This window comes from Podarcis cretensis (assembly GCF_951804945.1).
Source record: "Podarcis cretensis genome assembly, chromosome: 8".
Classification (NCBI taxonomy): domain Eukaryota; kingdom Metazoa; phylum Chordata; class Lepidosauria; order Squamata; family Lacertidae; genus Podarcis; species Podarcis cretensis.
This window is the reverse complement of record NC_137177.1, coordinates 77,772,688-77,795,586: the sequence shown is the minus strand read 5'-3', so window position 1 is coordinate 77,795,586 and position 22,899 is coordinate 77,772,688. Positions and strand designations below refer to the sequence as shown.

Sequence of the window (22,899 nt, the reverse complement as noted above, 5' to 3'; positions counted from 1 at the left end):
GTTATTAGCTTCTCAGTATATTTTTGAGGGTTGGATTTCTCGTGCCTCCAGTTTTCTTATTGTAGTTTCATCCCCTTTTGTGGAGGCGAAGAGGGGGATGTGTGTTTGAGGCTTAGCGTTGGAAAGAGTTCCTGGAGCTTGAGTGTTGAATTCTACCTGTAAAATGTGTGTAACAGCAGGCCTACCTACCTCACAGTGTTGTTGCCTGAAGGGAACACAGTGAAGTATTCAACAAAGTATTATTATTATTATTATTATTATTATTATTATTATTTATTGTTCTCTATTAAATTTGTATGCCGCCCTTCATCCGAAGATCTCAGGGCAATTCACAGCAAAAAAATGCAAGTTACAAACACAAAATACGTAATAAAAACGGGCACAGAAACAAAACAATAACTCTACCACCCGATTCCAGTGAGTGAGTAGTCAGGGGAGGAAAGACCTGAAGCGGCAGTGAAGTGTGTGGGGCAGAACAACAGGCTGTATTCAAGGCAGGTGACCCCTAACCTGACTTTTAAGTTTTAACTGCCCCAGAAGTTATATACACAACTTTCCTGCACGCTCTCTCACTCTCTCTTAGGTAGCTTAAACTGTGTCTTCTCTGGGGGCCCCATCCCATCGCTTTTGTGCCCACCATATGGTAAAACACCCCCAGACTTTAACATTTCTCCCTTTCCAAAGGAGCACAGGATGCATTTCCTTAAGAGAACTTGAGTCTGCCACAATAGCAGTTTTTAATCCCCGATTAACATTGCCCCAGAAAGGGACACACACATGCGTTTCTCTCCCTCTCCCACCCACCCAGCCATCCCTCCTCTGGGTTCTTTTTTCTGTTTTGGGGTGGGGGTGGGAGTTGCAGCCTCCCCCTTTCTGAAGCATTAATTGAGGGTGCCCGGTGGTGCGTCGGCAGAGGAGGTTTGGCTGGGAGCCCTTGTTGCGTGGAACAGTTTTCTGTTTGTTTGTTTTTTTGTTCGCCCTGCCGCCCACCCCGGCTTCTGAGCTGTGCCCTGCCCTGCAGATATGGAGCGGATCCTGGCTTCCGAGGCTGTCTCATTGTCAGGCAGAGCTGGGGGAGGAGGAGGAGAGTCCATCCTTAAGAGGACATGTCAAGTACAATTAGCGTTATCTGTCTAAATATGTGCTGGGAACACAGAATACAAGCGTAGGCCTGGGTGGCTTTAATGGAGACATATGCAAGGTCAGACCGCCTCATGCAATCCCCCAATCTGATTTGGGGGGATTACACATTCTAAGTAAATTGGCGTTATTCCTCTTGCATCATTGATAAGCCGCGGCCAAAATAATGGAGGGGTGGGAGGGGGGAGAAGGGGGCTGCTGGGCCATTTAAAACAAAAAAACAAAAAACACCCACCCAGTCTAGCATGGGGTGGGCGGTTGTGGGGAGAAAGACGGCTGCTCGCAGGCAGGGATAGAGGGGAAAGAGGCGAGAGTCAAAGGTGGAGCAGAGGGGAGAGGAAGGGAGGAAAGAGATGTAAAGGCAGCTTCACCAGCACCAGAATTTGCTTTCCAAAGGGTTGGGGCTTTTCCCTCAAAGACGTGAAGTTGTGAAGCAGGTGGTGATGGTACTTCTGCTCACGTGCAGAGTACTTTCCCCTTACCTCTAACTATCTTTGCCACCTGCTCTCTGATGGTTTAGCTGAGCTTACAGGGCAACACAAGGGATGCGGGTGGCGCTGTGGGTTAAACCACAGAGCCTAGGACTTGCCAATCAGAAGGTTGGCGGTTCGAATCCCCGCAACGGGGTGAGCTCCCGTTGCTCGGTCCCTGCTCCTGCAAACCTAGCAGTTCGAAAGCACGTCAAAGTGCAAGTAGATAAAGAGGTACCGCTCCGGCGGGAAGGTAAACAGCGTTTCCGTACGCCGCTCTGGTTTGCCAGAAGCAACTTAGTCATGCTGGCCACATGACTCGGAAGCTGTACGCCGGCTCCCTCGGCCAATAAAGCGAGATGACCGCCGCAACCCCAGAGTCGGTCACAACTGGACCTAATGGTCAGGGATCCCTTTACCTTTACCTTTACCTTTACAGGGCAACACTATAGGGGCCGGGGAATGCTCTTCCTGGAGAGAAAGGCTAACTGACCACGATGGCTGCGCTGTGTCTCAGAGGCAGTAATCCTTTTGAATGCCAGTTGTCGGAAACAGCAGGAAGGTTCCCCACAGGCATCTGGGTGGTCACTGTGAGGACAGGATGCTGGACTAGATGGGACCCCTGTCCCATCCCCTTCCCCAAACAATAAAACCTTTCACACCCGCTTTCGTCATGAGCAAGGCCAAAACTGAGTGCCCCAGATTTGATCTTCTCAATTTTGCACCCCCTCAGCTTGACGCCCAGGGTGGTGGGTGTGATCATCTTATTCTTCAACCCAGGCAGGAATGATCAGAACAGCCATGGCTCAGCAGTTAGAGCCAATAGCCTGACTCAGTATGAGGCACCTTCCCACTTTCCATCAAAATGTCTTGGGTCAGCCCTGCTTTTCTGGCACAGAAGTGTGTTGTTGTTGTTGTTTAGTCGTTTAGTCGTGTCCGACTCTTCGTGACTCCATGGACCAGAGCACGCCAGGCACTCCTGTCTTCCACTGCCTCCCGCAGTTTGTTCAAACTCTTGTTAGTAGCTTTGAGAACACTGTCCAACCATCTCGTCCTCTGTCGTCCCCTTCTCCTTATGCCCTCCATCTTTCCCAACATCAGGGTCTTTTCCAGGGAGTGACCTCTAAAAATTACCCCACCTTCCAAAATAGTAGAGGGACAATCACCCTCAGCCTCTCCTCACTGTACCTCCCCACCATTCCTGCCCCAAATTATTTTGTCACCTAGGCGAGGGAGAGGAGTTTGAGCCTTTCTTGGTCCAAGCTCTGCTGGTAGAGCACGAGGCTCTTAATGTCAGGGAGATAGGTTCAAGCCCCATGTTGAGCAAACCGTTCTGCATTGCAGGGGGCTGGACTAGATGATCCTTGGGGTCCCTTCCGACTCTACAATTCTATGATTCTAACCTGCTTTGCAGAATATAGAGCTTTGCCCTGCAAAAGGAGTGTGACAGGCCCACGCCAAGCCAAGCCACACACTGTTCTCTGCCAGGGCAGAGTCATCCCAAGCCATGTCAAATGAGCTGCTTGGAGGATACAATATGGAACAGGGAGGGGGGAAAGCACATAGCTTCCCGCTGTCGATGGGAGTAGGAAACCTGCTACCAGCTGCTTTCTTTACCAGCTGGTTCTATCATCTCTGTCTCTCCCCCGCCCCCCCGCCCCCACCAAGTATAGGGAGACTCCCATCCGGAAGTCTCACAATATTGCCTCCCCCCCCTTCCTTCAGCTCTGTCACACTTTTGGAACATATGGCTTTAAATAATTCAATTTACTTTGCGTTGTGCTTTTGTTTGGTTTCCCCCCTCCCCTGCAACTGTTGTTGTTTTTCTACATATTTCTTCACCCTCCCCTCTCCCTCCAGTTTTTACTTGAGTATGCTCAAGTTTAGCCCATGCGCAGAAGGGGAATGACACTCAATCTCGGAACAGAGAAGATAGGAAGCTGCCTCATATGGAATCAGACTGTTGGTCCATCTCACTCAGTAGTTATTATCAGCAGTAGTATTTTATTTATATGCCACCCATCTGACTGGGTTGCCCCAGTCACTCAGTCTTGCCTACACTGACTGGCAGAAGCGCTCCAGGGCTTCAGGCAGGGAGGCTGCCGCAGACCTACCTGGAGATGCCATTGGGGATTGAACCTGAGAGCATCTGCATGCAAAGCAGATTCTCTAACCGCTGAGCTACAGCTCTTCCCCATGTTGTTCAGGTCCTACAGCAATGAAGGTTTGCAAGAGCACTCCTGATGGATGCAGAGCAGAGTGGAAAAGGGAAGAGGTGGCCAGAACTGAGGGCTTTCCTGCTCCCCACCCCACCTGTCTTTTCAAACTGTGGCAACTTACCCCCACATTAAATTCATGAGTCAGTGCTCCTGTTGCACACCGCTTGTGCTCCCACGTTAGTGGTGAGCACGCTACAGCTCTTCCTCTTTGTGCAGCAACCCTGGTGACTATCCCATTGTTCCCTTGCACCAACTAAGGGGTGTGTGTGGAACATGGTGCCTTTTAAAAGCAAAGGGTTGTGTGCTACTGAGTTCCGCTCAGAGCAGAGCCGTTGAAATTAACAGACCTAAGCTAGCCATGCTTAGTAACTTCCACGAGGCAACTCCAAGTAGGACTTGCATTGGATACAGCCAAAGGGTGAAATTCAAAGTTGTATGGGTTTCATTTTCTTTTTTCTACTTCTGTGCCGCTTAATATATTTAAAAATATCTCTGAGCAGTGTACAAAAAAGAACCCACAGCAGGTTAAGTAAAATAATGCAAAAAGGCACGGTTACATATAAAAAATGTTACATTAATACAAAGTTACTAATATAGAGAGATCAATATCAAGTCATTTTCCTTCTGACACACCTTCCTGGTTCTCACCCAGGGTCCAAACAAATGCTCAGCTCACCACAAAAGTCTAACAATGAGAAGAGTTCCTGGAAACTGTGGATTTCACCCTAGTCTCTCACTTGCTTTTTTATGAGTAGGCCCAAAGTGGCTGGTACTTCCTCAGGCTTTCCACAGCTGTGTTCCCCCCATTCAGCAGCACTCTCCACACCCTGTTCCAGATGCAAGGGGTCTAGAGAATGAGAAAGGGTTCCACCTCTGCTCACAGCTCTTTCTTCACTCTTTGCCTCTCCTCCTCCAGCTGCTATTCCATTCATTCCCCCCTCTCCTGCCCCCATTCGCTGTTGTGGGAGCCAGTTGTGAGGGCTGCAGAGTGGGGAACACCCTGCCATGCAAGTGCCAGTCCTTATGCCTGGCTTCCGCTAATGGGGTTGGTTAGGTGAATCCCTCCCAAAGTTTCTAGTCCCTATGAACATTGATGGGTGCATCCTGTTCCTGATTGAAGGATGCCTTTGGGGTTGGGGCCACCGGCAGGCAACAGAGATGCAAGGGTAGAGTGTCTTTGCCCTTCTGCCTTCTCTGTTTGTTTGCCCCAAATGCAGCTTTCAAATAAGAATAGAATAAAGACTGAGTGCTGCTCCAGCAAGAACATCTGAAGTGGGCACTCTGCCCAGCTCCTTCTGCCCAGGAGAACCGCTGTATTCATACCTTATTTATAATAAATATGCATATTATCTCACCTTTCTCTGCAAAGCAGATTCAAGACACATACAACAGGGGGAAAAACTTTTAAAAGCACAATGATACAACCATAAAATACAATGAAAGAGCAGATCATTAAAATGAGGGAGGGTCAACAGAACAATAAAATGGCAGAACCTAAAATATTTTGACTTTTTAAAAAGCTACTCAAATTATGTGCATGCCAGAAGAATTGACTGTGAACTACCTGTGGATCTCCCAGCAATAATAATATTAACACTAAATTGCCACTGGTAAAGCCAGTGGGACGCCTACTGCAGGGAGGGGGACGCCTACTGCAATGGTAAACCCACTCATTTCCCTTTGCCTCAGTGTATATAATGCTAGCAGTAGTAACCTCTACCTCATTTTTCCCTCCTCAGGATGAAGTGACTTCACAGCTTTAAAATAAACCCAATAGCGGAATCTGATTCCTGGTCATCGAAAGGTAGGAGAGACCGCCAAGACCACAAATGGGTATGTCCGCCCACGCGGGTTCTTTTTTTCCTACCTTTCTGTGTCTCTGTGGCAATTTGTTGCTCCCATCCATGTGGCTGGTCTTGTCTGTGTGTTTTTTGCCTAGTTTGTTAGCAAAAGAGTCACAGCTAGTGACGCAGGGAAGTGTCAGGCGCTGGCGCACCCCCTGTAAGCTATGTTGCCTCCACCTTCTCCAGCGTAAATGGATTGTGGACCAATGGTCTGAATGGTAGACAGGTCAAAGGTCTAAATTGGAAAAAGGCAGCTTCTTCTGTTTACAGGTGGCCGATGCGGCAGAACAAACATCTGTAGCTCAGCGGTAGCATAATATGCTTCTGTTCATGCTCCACATCCATGCCAAAGTGAGCTTTCTCACGGGAAGGGAAATGTGAGAAACGCCATCCGCACAATCACCATCCAGGTCAAGAAAAGCACTGTGCAGGGGGAGGTGTCATACAACTCTTGAGGTCAAAACATTCGTCACTGAAACATTAGTTTCCTAACAAATTGTCAGGGAACGGCAGTGTGGAAACCTGGGTGCTTTGGAATTGTCACCTGTCCAAATAATCGCTGCCCCCCTTTTGTCACTCTTCCCTCCCTCAGCCCTCCCCCAAGTTCCATTTTCTAAAAGTGGCCAATGCCAAATTTCACACTTGGTACTCATAAAGTGAGCTAGTAAATGTGAGACGACAGTGGTACTTTCGGTTCTACTGGTGGTGAGAAGCAGCTTGCATTGTCAAATACTCCTACACAGGAAGGGGGGGGGGAGAAATGATGCACATTCACACAAAAACAGTTTGGGGAAAAGCGAAGGAATATGAATATGGCATCGCTTTCCATTCCACACTGTAGTCACCACATGCAGCACTGTTTCTTTTCCGCTACAGTTTGTCTTTCACCAAAAACAACATTTTGTAGTCTGTTGTGGGAAGATAATGTAATTTAAGTAATTTCTGTAATTAGTTATGTAACTGGCCTAAGTTTCATTGTCCTTACATTGTTCCACCCCATTCGTATCAGTGCAAAGGAAAGACGTTGAAAATTTGGAAGCTGAGGGGGATGTAATCAGTTACAGTTTTGGGGGATGGAACGCAGCAACAATAAGTGAATACCAATCGTATTCGCTGAATTGATTTTCATTCCCGGGATGAATAAGCGAACTCTGCAATTCCTGTTTTCGGCAGAATGCTCTAACTTCCCTATTTGCAAGAACTGCCAAATCTGTAATCACTCTGCAAACTTTAGTTGCAACACATTCTGAAATTGAACACACAAGGCAACTGAGGCCTACTGAGGTTTTCCCAGATGGCATTACCTTCTTGGTCTGCCCTCTAGCCAGGTGCCAGCAGAACAAGTGCCTCCCCCCACTTCTCTCCGAACTGAGCATCTCAGGAGAGCTGGGCCCCGCAGTGTCAGAGGTGACCGGTGGAAGGCCAATGTTATGTAAATATTTCTGCTGCAACATGGTGAGGAATGAGAGCCAGCCTTACACATCCATCCATCATCGACGGGATGGGCCTCTCTGGAGCCAGCGGGGTTTGTATGGAAGTGGCTGGCAGGGGAGGGTGGGGGGAGACACAGACAGAGGCAGCAAGTGCCCTGCTCATAAACTGTTTGTTTTCCTTTTTGTCCCTTTTGGTTTCGGGGCACCCCACTGGGCACCCGACTCTTTGCTTTGTCTGCACAACCTCTCCACCCACCCGCTTGGCCCTTCGCTCCACACGCACCCCCCCCCCTTCTCCCTCTCAAATAAGATCTCTCCAGGGTTTTTTGCATTTCGGCTTCTCTCTTTCCAACTTCAAAGGTGCCCCTTCATTGTCCTGGAATCGGCAGGCAGTGGCCCTGAAACACGATCACAGCCAGGCACGGTGTAGGTCACCCCCTGAGCACCCTGCCTCGAGCCTTCAAAGGGATGGGCAGATGCTTCCCTTTGCATGCTTCACAACCCTGGTTACAGCTCTTTCCTCCTCCCTCCCTCCCTCTCTGGCCTCCATGCCCCCCTTGCTGCATCGCTCTGTCACCACAGCTCAGTTCTCAGAGCATCTGCTTTGCGTGCAGAAGGTCCCCTTTGGCTAGGAGAGACCCCAGTCTGAAATCCTGGAGAGCTGCTGCCAGCCAGTGTAGACAGTGCTGAGCTCAATGGACCAAGGGGTCCAACTCAGGACAAGGCAACTTCCTATGTTTGTAGAGCAGACTGTACCACTTCATTCTGCAGGTGGGACATACCATTTGGGGAAGGGGTATAGATCAGTGGTAGAGAGCCTCCTTTGCATGCAGAAGGTCTCAGGTTCCATCCTTGGTGTCCCCAAGAGGGGCTGGGAGTCCACATGGCTAGCTGCACCCAAAGTTTGACTCAGGATACAGCAGCTTCCTCTGCTCTCTCTTGCCCTGCTTGGAGGCACCGGCCTCCTGGTCCTACCAGTAGCATAGTTTGGCGCTAAACTGGATGTGAGGGAGATGGCACTCCACAACGATGAGGTGGGAAGTTGTGTTCTGCCCCCCGATTTTCTAGCCCCCACCCCTTGCTGGTTTTTCTCTCCCTCCTCCCAGCCTCCAGTGAACCAAGATCTCCACACTTGGCATCTCAGGTGGTTTGAGATGTCTCCACTAGGACCGAGGAGCAGGAATGGATCTACTATGAAATGAATGAAATTTAAGCTTCAGGGCCTCTAATCCCAGAGGGGCCCCAGAAGTGACTTTAGTCCACATTGCTTAATTTTTCTTAGGTCAGTAGACCCAATTTGAGTTGCATGACTTGAAAACTATAAGGTATAGGAAATCTTTATTCACACCAGTGACTTTGACATATGAGATAATCCAGTATAGCAATTTTAATCAAAATCTTGAGTTGTAGTAGTTATTTTTCTTAAAAAATAAATAAAATTGTGGTGATCTGTCATGGAACAACCCCATTGGAGAAGATAACAAGGGTTACCCATACCTTGTTGTGGGTTGTGAGGGGGACCCTATAACACTTCAAGCTCCAGGGCCCTCAAAATGTAGGTCTGCCACTGCCAAGCAGCCCTGGAGAGCTTGCCTACAACTGAGTAGGAAGCGTAAGGAAGGGTGTAGCGGGGAGTTTTGGAGCCATAATTTGTCCTGAGGGGTCAGTGTTGCAACCTCCCTGGCCTCAGCCCATGGGCAGCCCAGAGCAGCAGCAGTGGGTGGGTGGCGAGTAAAAGATGGCTTGGATTTTGTGTTGGGTGTCAAGTGCAAACTCCTCCGCCCTGCTCAGAGTTGGGAAAGCCATTTCAGATCTCCAGGAGCCATTTGAGCCCCTCCCTAAGGATGGGGTCAGGATTCCTCAGCCTCCCTCTCCCGTGGCAGAAAAAGCTCATCAGGAAATTAGCCTTCTCCCCTTCCCTTCCCTTCCCTTCCCAGCCAACCACCCCTCTATGTTTTCATTGGCTTCTTTACAATAAATTCAGAGCAACCCCCTTGTTGCAGTCTCTAGACAGTTTCTTAAGGTACCTCACCTTAAGTGTGTCATTGTGTGCAGGGGGATATCTCTTTGCCCCCCAGTCATAATTGGTTACATTTTTGTTTTCTCATAGCCTTCACGATGGTCCTGGCCAACTGTTGGCTTGTCCCTGCGGCCTCATTAGGGAGGGCAAGACGCCTCTGCTCCCCAACAAGGCCTGCACCATTTTCTGAACTTGTTCTTGGGTTTTATCTTCAAGAGTCATTTGTTCCTCTCCCTCCGCCCCGACTTCTGTGGAGCCCAACAAATGCCTCATGCATGCAAGAGTGCTTGTGTAGCTTTTGAAGAAATGCAGAAGTGCCTGCGTAGAACGAATACAAATAATGAATGAATGAGCACCACAATCATCCCGCCGCCCTTTTCGTTGGCCTTCTATCTTATTATTCACTCGTCCTCTGAAGGCTCTGCTCCCCCGTTTCTGCCACGTACCTCTCCTGGGTCTTATTTGACAGCAGCATACAGAGAATGTTTTGCCAAAATGGCACCTTATTGCACTGACACTGAACCAACAATAGCGCAAGTCTTAACACCAAGAGTGAAATGCAAAAGTGTTGCGTAGTGAATTGTAGAATAGTCCAACCTCCTGCAATGCCAGAATCTTTTCCCCAATGTGGGGCTTGAACCCACAGCCCTGAGATTAAGAGTCTCGTGCTCTGCCAACGAAGCTATGCCAGATATTCCCCCTGCCCTCAACTGGAGAGCCCTTTGAGTCTCCCTCTCTCCCTCTCTTTCTTTTTCATCTACTCGGAAGCCTTCCTTTACTTCCCTGTCACCCTAATTGATTGCATTAACCTTTCAGCGTATTGGATTTCTCCAGCATCATGCAGAGAGATCTGTGCAATATGCTTATAATCTGGGCCGTAATGGACAGGGAGCAGTCGACAAACCCCCTTTGCCAACAGGTTCCCTGACAGATTGGCTTTCCGAAAACGAGTGGCTGGTGGGGGTGGGGTGGGGGCAGGGGGTTGGTTTGAGGCACGATGGAAAGGGCACGACATGAGTATCATTTGCACCTCTGGGTGTGTGGGGGGTTTTTTTTGGGGGGGGGGGTAATTGGTGTATAAATGCAAAGCAGCCTTTAAGTGCTGAGTATTATGACGGCTAAGTCCACCTTATTTATACGGCCAGGTCTTCATGAGCAAAATTTTCAGCGGGCATATTTATAAACATAGAAAATTATGAATGGTGTTGAAGCATGTCTGGGACAGGGGGGCTTTTCTCAGTCTCACATAACACTAAAACTCAAGATGAAATCAGCTGGTGGTCTAGGCGCAGGGCTGGCAAAAAGAGGGGCTGCTTGTAGCAGAGATGTTACGGTGGACAGTGTCTTCTAGTAGTTAGTGCGTTGGAGTAGAATCAGGGGGACCCAGGTTCAAATATCTCCCTGGCCATGAAGCTTGCTGGGTGACCCCCAATCCAGTCTACTACCTTGCAGCCTTATCTGCCTCATAGGGCTGCCATGAGGATGCAGTTGGTTTGGGGAGAACTATGCATTCCAGTTTGAGGTCTTGCGGAGGAAAGGCAAGATAATAAATGCAATAAATGGCCACCTGCTTAGCTTGCGTACACACCGTGCATTTAAAGCTCATTGAAAGCAACCTGCTTATCGCAGAGATTCCTGAGAACTGTTATTTGCCCCTTACAGAGCAACAATTCCCAGCATCCTTAAACTACAGTTCCCGGGATTCTTTGTGGGGAGGCATGTGCTGTAAATATGGTGTGCATGCAGCTTCAGCTGCTGTTTTATTTAAATGGTCATAGAAACCAATCAGCCCATTCATGACCGCTCACATATAATTGCTGAGCAGAGCCTCCATGTCCAGCAGCACTCTACCTCTGACAGCCAGATACTGGGAATGAACAACAGGAAAAGGCCTTGCTCTTCCTGTTCTTACTCAGGAGGGTCACTGTATGGCAGGATTCTGGATGCTCTTCTTTGCCTTAAGCATCTAATTGTTCTTTTGAAAGGGTCTGTTAAAACCAAAGCAACCAATTGCGGGAACTTGCCCAGAGCTGGCTTCTATTGCTTTAAAAAAAAAATGCAGGTGGAGCCTAGAGCGTAAACTGAAACCGGAGCAAAAGCAGGCAGCCAAGCTGATCATTCCGTCATTTTTTGGGTCTGGGGGGCTGGGAAACGTGGAGGGGCTTGGGCAGCTCATACGTGGTTTGTCTTCCAGTTAAATCCGGGTCCCCTTTAGTACTGTGGAGACTCTAAAGTGTGCTTGCACTTGTGTCTGCAAGGGCTGCCTAAGCTCGTCTTTAGAGGCTGCCCTAACAGCTCACGACGGTGGTGAGGATGGTAATGTTTCCTGGCACCAATAGATAGATATTTTATTGACAATGTTTTAAAACGTATAAAAGAGCAACTGGAAGCCCATATGATGGTAAATTTGCCAAGATCTCCCGTAAATGGGAGGGTAGCTTTTCCCTTTATATATAAAACATCTCTTCCCCAACCTGGGATGGGATGTTCGACTGAGCAGGGGACATTCTGGGAAGAGGAGTCTGTGGATGGAATCACCTTGAAGCATTACCCTGGGCAAAACTCTGTGATGGGCAAAATTTTGAGGAGCACAGGAGGCTTGTGGCGTCATTCATTCATTCATTCATTGCATTTATATCCCACCTTTTTCTCCATGGACGTGTACATGATTCTTCCCCCGCTTTCATTTGTACCACGCAACAATCCTGAAAAATAGATTTTTTAAAAAATAGGCTGAGAGGTCGTGACTGGCCCAGTGAGAGCTCCACGGCAGAGTGGGGATTCAAACCATGGTCTCCCAAATTGTAGTCCAGCACTCTAATCACTGCACAACACTGCGTCAGAGATTACATATTTCACTTCGGAGAAGCAAAACCTTCACTTGCACAATACATTTTTGGCGTGTGCGTTGGTACCAGAGCTTGACACCATCTTGCCTACCGGAAGTGGGTGACGAGGAGCGTTCAGAAGAAGTGGTGTGTGTTGGTGTGTGTGAGAGAGGATGAGAGTTCACTGAGATGAAGCAAAGGAGGGAAGAATGGAAAAGAGGGATTCAAAGAAGACGGCAGCACCTCTGAATGGAAGAGTAAACAGGCGCTGGGCGGCATTAAGTTAATTGATTGCTCTGCAACAGGCGGAACACTGTGTTATTCTGTCGCCGTGGCAACAACCCCCCAAAATTGTCAGCCTGTTCGGATGAAGTGAAGCGAGACATTGTCTAATTTGCGGTGATCTGGGTGTTTGTTTTTCCTTCTGAGGGGGCGGGGATCCATTGATCTGTTGTTTGCTCAAAACTCTCGCTCTAGTTCTTTTCTCTTTTCTTTTTTTAGAATAATCATCATAATAACATTTTCTTTATTAAAAAAAAATCAGAGGTGGTTGGAAGCAGGGGGGTGGAAATGTTGATTGTTTCCTCAAGTTACCTTGGTTTCGTCACATGGGCCGCAGAGGTGAAAAACAAAAAAAGTCATCTCCTTGCTTAACCTCACCAGGGAGGGAATTAGGAGCGTTGCTGAAACTGGGAGTTGATTCATATCTTCCTCATGGAAGCCATGCAAAATTTCAGCTTAGCGATCCGAAACATCTTGTTTTCTTTGCCAGGGCAGGAGTTGGATGGGTGGGAATTAAAAGAAAGCAATATCCAACATGTTCTTTAAAAGAAAAAAGAAAACCTTTCCCGAACAATTTTAATTTAATAATTCAGTATTTATTTGCCAGCTGAGTTCCAAGTGCTGTATAAAAGATTGATCCATAGCAACTTCTGCTTCCAGATTATATAGTCTGTGCCAGTTTGTAAGACCCTTTCCATTGCCCCCACCAACTGAAAGTGTTGGAAACCCAGATCTATAAGCTAATTGCCAAATTGCACCTTAAGCCTAGGTTACAGTCGCCACAATGGACTGGCTAGGTACCTTTTTTGCAGTGAGATGGTGATGGTGATTCATTTCACTTACACACCGCTTTATATTGTAAAGGGAAAAAAATCTCAGAGTGGTTTACAACACATTAAAACATCAAGGAAAAGAATCCAGACTAAAACAAATGCAAGCTTCAAGGAAAATATTTCAGATCCATTTGCTTTCCCCATATTTACTTACCAACTTAATTTATAGAGCTGCCCCATTGCAGAAGTACTCTAGGAAGCCAGTGTGGAGTAGTGGTTAAGAGTGTCAAACTAGGACTTGGGAGATCAGGGTTCAAATCCCCACTCAGCCAAGAAGCTCACTGGGTGAACTTTAGCCAGTCATAGCCTCTTAACCTACCTCACAGGGTCGTTGTAGGGATTAACTGAAGGGTGTGTGAACCATGTACTCCTTGGAGGGATATAAATGGGGTGGGGGAGCTCTTCTGCTGACCTGCTTAAGAAGGTTGGAGGTACCAACCAAATGGAGATATCAGTCGCCGACTTGGCATCCAGAGACTTCCATGTGGTCGCAATTGGACCCACACCAGTCGCAAAATGCGCCTGGAGCTTGGGGGATTTTGAGTGCTGGTTGGGGACAAGAAGAAGCTGAGCAGCCTAACTCAGCTAGAAGTAGAAGTCAGTGGTTATTCATTTTCATTGATTCCAATAACATATATTCACCTGCCAAAAGGCACTCTAGGCAGACGTAACACGGCTTACTGACTCTTCATGAATAAAAGAGTATGGTGTGGCAGGAAAGCAAAATCACAGGAAAGCAAAATCTCGGGTTCTTCACCACCATCATCCTTGCTCTCACTTCACAGTTACTCGGTGGCCCGGTTAGCATTTAACACTAAGCCGTGGTTAGCCAAACCATGATTTGTCTGTCACTCAGCTGATTCAACAAAACCATGCTTTGATTCTCCAAAGTTTGGTTTCATTTTCCAGCTGCTTCTGCCTTTGGAGCTTGGCAAGTGGCTATGGTGGGTTGGCCAAGCAAGCCATGCTTAAGGAAGGCTGCTCATATAAATCAAGCCAAGGTTCATAAAGCAACAACAAAAACTTGGCTTCAGATCATGGTTTGTTGGCAGTAAACAAACCATAGTTCAGGCACAAGGCAAGGGTCACCCGTAATTCTATGCCGTGGTTTAATTCACCACAGTTTATTAAACCCTGGATCAGTGTGTGAAGAGAAGGTCTTTAAATATTCCCATTTTACAGGATGGTAGAACGGAGACTGAGAGAAGGTTCCCACCACAAAGACCACCCAGTGGACATTCAGCAGAAAGACCTCAGGCTTATATCCAGATCTCCCATTTCATGGGCCTACAGTGAATCAAGTAGACAACAGCCAAATCTCACCTTGCTCTCCCCATGAACCTGACCCTGCCCTTAGAGCACATGATTGACTATGGAGTATTGGTCTCCAAAGTGGAGCTACCATTTTTATTTTTTTCTGGATCACAATACACTGGTGCCTATAAGCCGAGAGGAATATGGCATGGGGAGGAACCCATTTATCCCCTGGATTCCTTGTTCTTCCTCTTCTCCTGTCTTCTGAATGTATTTCCTCTTCCATGCTTCTTCCCTTTCCTCCTTTTCTGGCCTGCCTCTTCCCTTGGTCATCATATGTTCCTGTAGATATCAGGTCCTACGATCTAGGAAAACACACACACACAAGCTGAGATTCCTGTATTGCAGGGGCTTGGACTGGATGACCCTCGGAGGGCCCTCCCAACTCTACAATTCTGTGATTCCTTTTTTCCACCCTCTCCCACGCAGCTGTTGCGTGAACTTCAATGAGGGTTACCTTGCTGGGTTCAGGTTTGGCGGCGGTGGCGGCGAGTTGGGGCAGCGTCTGGTGCTAAACATCATCTTCCGACCCAATCCCAGAATGGAGTGGGTTTTCCCGGGGGCGCTACAGTTCTGCAGGTATGATGCACATTTGTGTTACGTGTGTGTTTTCGAAAAAAGAGCAAACTGTTTGACTGGCAGAAGCGGCAGTTGAAACGAGGTGGTTATTGGCGTCAGGAAAAGCTAAATAACCCTGTAACTGGTATGAAGGTGAATTCATGGTCTGGTGAGCACTGAAAATATGAGAGTTCTCTAGACAGGCAGCGTGGAGCAGGAAATAACAGCGCAGAAGCTTCCGAGGAAACCTGGATAGCCAAGGGCAGGGCATCAGGACAAGAGGGGTCTGCCAGCGGCTGTGTAAGCAGGGTGGCACATTTTTATATCGCCTGGAGCAAAATTCAGAAATCTGATCAACCTCATTTTTTTAAAAAAGGAAAAAAGGAAGGAAGGAAGAAGCAAGTTGCTAGTTCTCAGGCTTCTGGAGAACAGCTTGAAAACATCTCCAGTGGGGATGGAGGGGGCGTTGTTTGGTTCAGTTTGCATTTAAAGGTTTGTGCTTTCTGAGACAATACGGCCGCCAACCAAAACACAGCCAAATTTGCACTTTCCAAATTTTGCAATGTGGTTTTCTGGCCAAGTAATATACACAAAAATGCACATACTACGGTGTCTAGAAATTCACGTTTCAGTGAAAATAATTTAGACAAATGTGCTATATTAGTGAAAACCAGGCTCATAAGTTGATGTGGAGAACTGAAGCAAATATGATCAGAAAAATGAGAAAGTGAGAGAAAACTGAAATTAACAAATTCTCCCATCTTTAGTCTCTAGGCTTGGCCTTTTCACCTGTGCTGCCCTTCCTTTTTGCCAGGAAATTTCCAAGAAAGCAAACTGTGAAAATAAACAAAGCAAAACTGTTTGCAGGTATTACTCCTACACAGATGCAATCTCCTTGCAGGGAAGGAGAAACAGATTTTTAAAAGAGAGGAGAAAGCCCATGCTTCACCTTTGTATATATGATACACAGCCACAAGAGGCTTTTATCTCTGCTACGAACACATGGATCAGGGCTGCTGCTGGCGGTCACATAAAATTATAGGGCGACACTTTGTACCTGATGGTGTAGGGAGTTTCCCCTGCAAGGGGATTCTATCAGGGCAAGTAGTGGGAGGGGAGGAAGAATGCATGAAACAGCCTTTCATTGGGGTCAGGAATGCCTGTGTGTTTTTCTCCAGAGTGGCAGAAAAGTGCATGAAACCCTTTGAACAATGGGTTGGGGGCTACAGTAGGAACAAAGTGTATTTTGGGGAAAGGGGGCACACTTTGTCCCCAATGTTAGATTTCTGAAAGATTAGGTTAAACGTTAGGTTTCTGGCATATTTCATATTAATGCTCCCATCTAAGACACATTTTTCTATAGGTTGTTTCTGCTCAGAGCACACCCATTTAAATGAAAGGACTTAAGGCCATCCATTTCAGTAGGGTCTACTCTGAGCAAAACCCACTTGGATCGTCTCCTCTGAAGTCCTGTTGATTTTGATGGAGTTAGTGCAAGTTAAGCAAGCTTAGGACTGCGACCTCCTTTTAATTCCTTGTATTTTATTATTCAGTCATAATACACATTTGTGAAAAGGGCTTTCCACCTAGCAACCACAGGGAGACAGCAGTTGTGGGGCAGCGTGCTTTCCTCCCCCCACCCCCACTTTGCCACCTGTGCATAGATGTCAGCTATGTCGGTCTTGCAGAGTTTGGGCTGAATGTGCTCCACTCACAAGTATGTTCCATAAAGTGCATAGAATCATATAATTGTAGAGTTGAGAGGGACCCTGATGGTCATTTGAACCAACTCCATGCAATGCAGGAATCCTGCCCACAGCCGTTGCTGGATGGGCTCCAACCACCAACCTTCAGGTTACAGCCAGCTGCCACATGGATGACCCATTGCACCACATTGATGTACAGACAAGCTGGCCAATGCTTGCTTGGAGCTCCATGGCTCCTGCCTGGACAAAATCTGTGCTCCTTGCTTCTTGCCTAAGTTGCACGGACCTGATGACTTTGCAAGCAGGACCCTCAAAGTCTGGCTGGAGCAAAAGAATTGTTTCATTTTATTCCTTAGGCTTTTACCCCAATATTTCCCCTGAGGAAATATGTGAGTCTCTCTCTCTCCACTCCCTGCCCGCTCCTAGCAACTATACCCTCACAACAAGCCGGCAGTGCTGGTTAGGCCGAGAGGTAGCAAGAGCACCCAGCGAGCCTTGCAGTTGAAGGAAGGATTTCAGCTTCGCCAGCCCAAGCCTGACACTTTAATCGTGACTCCGCACTGGCTCCCAAAAGGGACTCTGATTAATTGGTGGCAAGGATCTGGGAATTCCGCAGTGCCCGTGTTAACATTCCAGGGCGAGATAGCAAGCAAGGTGTGCAGGTGGGCCCAGTGCCAACTCTCTTGTGCGACCCACAGAAGAGGCGGGAGCAGCAGCCGACCAACCCCCGAGCTTCCCCCTTCCTGGCTTTGGGATTTTTCTTACTCATTTATTTACTATTATTTCCCCCCACCCGCTTGCCTGGCACTGTAAGAAGCAAAGCAAGCAGGGAGGAGGAAAGCAGGAACGAGAAAAAAGGATTTAGTAACAATCCTGAACATTGCAAAACTTTTTTATATATATCCTTTTGAATAATGTGTCACAGAAACTGATGGATGATAAAGGGGGAGAAAGGGCCCTGCGAAGAATCCGGCTCAGCCAGTTTCTCTTATTTATTAAAGAAAAGAAAAAAAGCTGAGATAATTAACTTTTTTTGTTTTGTTTGCGGGCAACTCCCCAGACTGGCAACTCCAGGGCGCCTGGCAAATGGAGCTTGGTATCAGCTCTGCCAAAGTGGCACAAAGCAAGCTGGATCTGCCTAGTGACTGCCTCGAAACTGACAGAGTTTGTTGGTTTCAAGAGGCCAGGAAGGATTCCCAGATTGCAGGCAAGGATCGGGAATCCCTGACATCAGAAGGAGCCCCTAGAGTTCCAGCTTTGTCTTTGCGAAGCCATCCCAGTCGAGAAAGTGGAACTGTCTGAGCCTTGCTGGGTGTCACCAGGACTAGGGAAAAGCAAGCAACATTGACTCCTCCAACTGGGGACATTGGGGATTCCAATATCCCATATGTGTATTCATCCCATATATGCCTAGGAGTAGATATTTCTGCAGTGGAGCTAAAGTGTTTCCCTATCCTTTGCTTTACCTTTAGAAAAGGGATAGAGTAGTTCATTACTTTTATACCAGCCTTTCCCAACTTTGTGCCCTCCAGATGTTCTTGAGCTCCATCTCCCATCAGCCACAGCCAGTATGGCCAGGGATCTGTAAAGCACCACGAGGAGGCTGCTCTAGATCAGGGGTAGGGAACTGGCACCCCAACCCCACAAACTTCAATTTCCAGCATCCTTGACTGTTGGGCATGCTGGCTAGGGCAGATGTGTGCTGGAGTTCAAAAACATCTGGAAGCCTTCAGGTTCCCCATTGTTTTTCTGGAACAGGGCTAACCAGTGTGATGCTCTGCAGATGTTGTTAGACTCCAACACCCATCAAGCATGGCCAAAGGTCAGGGGTGATGGGAGCTGGAGTCCAATAACATCTGGAGGGCACCATGTTGGAGCAGGGAGGGGGATCTGACTCTAGACCAGGGTTTCCCAAACTTGGGTCTGCAGCTGGTTTTGGACTACAGTTCCATCATCCCTGACCGCTGGTCTTGCTAGCTACAGATGATGGGAGTTGTAGTCCAGAAACAGCTGCAGACCCAAGTTTGGGAAACCCTGCTCTAGACAAATGGATTTGCAGGTCTTAAATTACATGAGGGCAGGTTTTGGTTGACATCAGGGGAAGCCTAATGGAACCAGTTTCCTAGAGTGGTGGTGGGGTGGGTGCTCCCTTGCTGGGGGTCTTAAAGCAGGAGGTTTGGAGCTGCTCTAGATGTCTGGGTTCTGAGAGGGAGCTGGACGAGTTGACTTGCAATCCCTCTCCAACACTACACCTCCATTATTCTTGATCTACAGTGTGGAAAGTCACACTGGGGAGTGTGGCGGGGGAAGAAATGAGATACAGTATCTGTTCTTTAGTTGTGGGATCAGGCACACAAGTGTGAGTGATGGCAAGGTCCAGCCTGAGATAACTGATGAAGCAGGAAGGTGCTTCAAGCAGTGGAGGAGGAAGGGGGTGGTAGTGGTAGAGCAGTGAAACTTCAGGCCGGGGTGGGGGGGGCAACTGTGGCCCTCTAGACCTCTCTGTCTGACCCTTGGAAATCTCCCCACACCAGAAACCCCTCACTGGCTTGGCTTTACCTTGAGTGTTTTTTGATACGCACTTGAATCCTGACCATGTCTTTTGCTTGTCTGAATGGTGGATGGGGGGGTGGCGAGAGTGTGCGTTGAAGGCAGCCTACTGCACAAAGGTTTTTAAATATATATACACTTGTTGACCTGCCCACTTTTGCCTCTGGGCCTCCCCCAAAGGTTGCCCAGGAAAGACCCAGCAAACAGATGAGGGAGATCAACTCAACTCAAGATCGAGTTTGCCTGGACTGAGGGAGCACCAGCAAATCTTGAGGCTATATAAGCTGACAGTGGTACTGGATTGGCTCATTAGTGTTCTGTGATTCCCAAGAGAAAGAGGATATTAGTCTATGACACGTTTGTACTCAAAAGGACCTGAATTTCCCACTCTCCTCTGACCAGTGGCCTCTGAGTCAGCTGCACAGCAGGTAAACAAAGAGCCAAAACCCTGATGTCTAACCTGCAAGGTCTTAATGGATTGATTTTGTTCAAGCATCATTTTGAGGGAGGATGGTCCATTTCAGACACTCCTAGTTTTTCAGCACAAAATGTGCCGTCCTCTCCCTTGCTTTTAGCCTTTGGCAGAAAACAAAGCTCTTTCATTTAACATATGCTGTGGACCAAAAAGACTGGGAGGATGTTTTTTTTTTAAAAAAAAGGTTTTTCTTGTTATTTCCCCTTTCTTTTTATTTTTTGAAACTCAAGGATGTGTCATTTTTTTTGTTTCAATTTAGCATTGGAGAATTTTATAATTTAGTAATTAAAATCTCTGATAGGCTTTAGAAATTGCAGCTAATTGAATTTAATGGGAAGATGATTTTCAATTTTATTTGATTACCCAGACCCCTGGCATTGGTATTTATGGGGGGAAAATGGGAAATGTGCAGTGTGGGCTAAGATGGCATAATTGAATTAGGGCTAATCGGATTTCTTCGTCATGAATTTCACTATAATTTTCCTATAATTTTCCATTAGATATCTAGTTTACAAATATTCACAAAGAAATGAAGCTCTTTCGGAATGGAGATTGCTGGCTAACAGGATTACCAAGGCGATTGCATGGTGATGCCAAGCCAGCCTCCTTCGATAATGCAATCGCTACGTCTGCCTCACACTCTCCTCCCCCCAGTCCTCCACTTCTGCCTCCCCCCCCAACACCCCAAGATCCTTGGTATCACCCTGGCACCACCCTACTTCCTTCATTTCCATTTATTTTGCTAGTTATCCGCATGTGCTTTTAATCTGAGAACTCGTGCTTAACATCAGAAGTGACGGGGGGACCTTTTTTCCATCAGAGGGCCACATTTCTTCCTGGGCAAGCTTCCAAGGGCCATATGCCAGTAATGGGTGGGACCAGAGTCGGAAATGGTCAGAACTGGTTGTTGAAAACAGCAGGAGGACATTTAGCACAGTTTGCTCTAAAGTGCACACCCCAGTGGCGTAGCAGTGATTGCCCCGGTTGCATAATTCTGAAGGGCGCAACCAGGCACCCCCACAGCAGTCTCCCTCTTTGATGCTGTGTGGCTGAGCTCCTGCTACCTTCCAGAGCTACGGGGAGGCAAGCCAGGCCCAGGCTAGATCTTTGGGGTTCAGGCAGTGCCTCCTCCGCCTCATGGCTGCTAAAGGGACCCATGGAGACCCTGACCCTGCGCTGGCCGAGAGGCGAGGTTGGTCTGGCTATCCTTGAACACTGCACAAAGCGCTGGGCCTGCGGGGAGGGAAGGAGAGCAGGGGGGCGGGCGCTCCATGTACATGCCAGAAGCCGCTACTGGAGAGCCAGTGTGGTGTAGTGGTTAAGAGCGGTAGTCTTGTAATCTGGGGAACCAGGTTCGAGTCTTCACTCCTCCACATGCAGCTGCTGGGTGACCTTGGGCCAGTCACACTTCTTTGAAGTCTCTCAGCCCCACTCACCTCACAGAGTGTTTGTTGTGGGGGAGGAAGGGAAAGGAGAATGTTAGCCGCTTTGAGACTCCTGAAGGGGAGTGAAAGGCGGGATATCAAATCCAAACTCTTCTTCTTCTTCTTCTACAAGCAGCTAGCCCAGCTGCTCGCTTGCTGTCCACCTGCCTGCCTCCACTCCAAGCCAGCCATTCTCCTCTCTTTCCCTCTGCTCTCCCAGCACGGGTACCTGCCAATGTGCCCCCAACCCCCCTGCCTTGCCGCTGCCACCCGCACCGCCCCCCGAGGAAGGAGGAAGAAGAAGATGGGAAAGCACCTCCTGGACTCCGTTCACTCTCCATGCTGGCTCCACACATGCCCCCACTGCATGCCTTCACCCCAGCTGCCCATTCCACCAGAGGGGGCACAGCACTTGCCCCGCCCTGGGCACCGGTAACCCACGCTATGCCACTGGTGCACCTTAATCCTTTAGAAAAAAAGTTTGTTCGTTTTTCAGCTTACAACAAAAACGCAAACTTGATCCCTTTTCTTGCGTAACCTGCTTTAACTTGTGCACACGTTAACAGTTTTCAGGCAGCAGTTTCTATCCTGGCGTGGCTAGACCTGAGGCAGAATCTTTCCAGAAGCTCAAAAATAGTTTAATTCCACATGCTCCTTTGCCTGGAGACATGCATTGCTTGCTTTTCGTTGCAAGAGTAACTGGGCAGTAAAGACAATCTCCTTTAATAATCCAGCCTCGCCAATGCCTGTTTGTATGTTTGTTTGTTTGTTTGTTTGTTTGTTTGTTCCTTCCTTTGTCACCCATTTAGCAAATAGCTAACATCCTATCCTACCCTAAGCCAGGCCTCTCCCAAGCATCTCCGATTTATTGAGGCTGTCCCTAAAGTATCATAGATCCCAAGTGGAAGGACTGGGAAGAAAGCCTGTGCAGGGAGGGAGGGAGGGAGGGAGTGGATGCTCCACGAAAAGTTGCAAAAAGTAGCAGCAGACAGTGAGCCTGAAGGTTGTCAACTTCTGACTTTATGTCTTAAGGGGCAGCTGTGTCCTTAGGCCTCACATCCTGGAGGGATACCAGGGTGCTATGCATGGTTCCTCAAAACTGGGAAGAGAAGATAATCCAGACAGTGCATCAGAAGGGAGGTAGACAGTGGAGAAAACTCCCATGTGTTTTAGGTTGCATCCATACCATGCATTTAAAGCACATGGCTTCCCCTAAAGAATCCTGGGAACTGCAGTTTGTTAAGGGTGCTGTGAATTGCGGTTTTGTGAGGGGTGAACTGCAGTTCCCAGGATTCTTTGGGGGAAGCCATGTGCTTTAAATGTAAGTCAGATGGGTGGCTTTTAAATAAATTATTATTATTATTATTATTATTATTATTATTATTATTATGGTGTGATCTTAGAATCATAGATAACTGAATCATAGACTCAAGCAAAGAGCAGAAGCTAAAATAGTCCTACCAGGTTGAGAAAAAAAACACTGGCCACTGCAGTGTGCGAAACGTAACTGAAACCTGGGTCTTCATCCACTGTCTTTCCGCTTCCTCAATGTGTAGCAGGTCACAAACTAGAAGGGTTCTAGTGCTCCTGACAAGCTCACAGGGGAAGTGTCTTCTTTGGGACAAAAGCAATTATGCCAACGCACTCCAGAAGCTGTTCCTGCCCATGTTTTGCAGAAGGTTACAAGGAGACCTTCCTAGATCTGTAGCCCAGTAGTACAGCACCTGCTTTGCTTGCAGAAGGTCCCATGTTCAATCCCAGCATCTCCAGGTAGAGCTGGGAGAGATCCCCCTCTGAAGCCCT

General features: G+C 47.8%; 1 protein-coding gene across 2 annotated transcripts in view; it reads left to right on the top strand.

Annotated features, from left to right (window-relative positions):
• CASZ1 (castor zinc finger 1) overlaps positions 1-22,899 on the top strand; it is a 446,064-nt gene that overhangs the window by 279,628 nt on the left and 143,537 nt on the right. Inside the window, exon 5 of one of the 2 annotated variants that reach the window (XM_079986666.1) lies at positions 5,569-5,662. The exons of the other annotated variant lie outside the window; for it this stretch is intronic. Within the exon in view, the coding sequence (XP_079842792.1) occupies positions 5,659-5,662 (4 nt within the window). The 5' untranslated portion in view covers positions 5,569-5,658. The remainder of the gene's footprint in view (positions 1-5,568; positions 5,663-22,899) is intronic. 2 annotated transcript variants of the gene reach the window in all.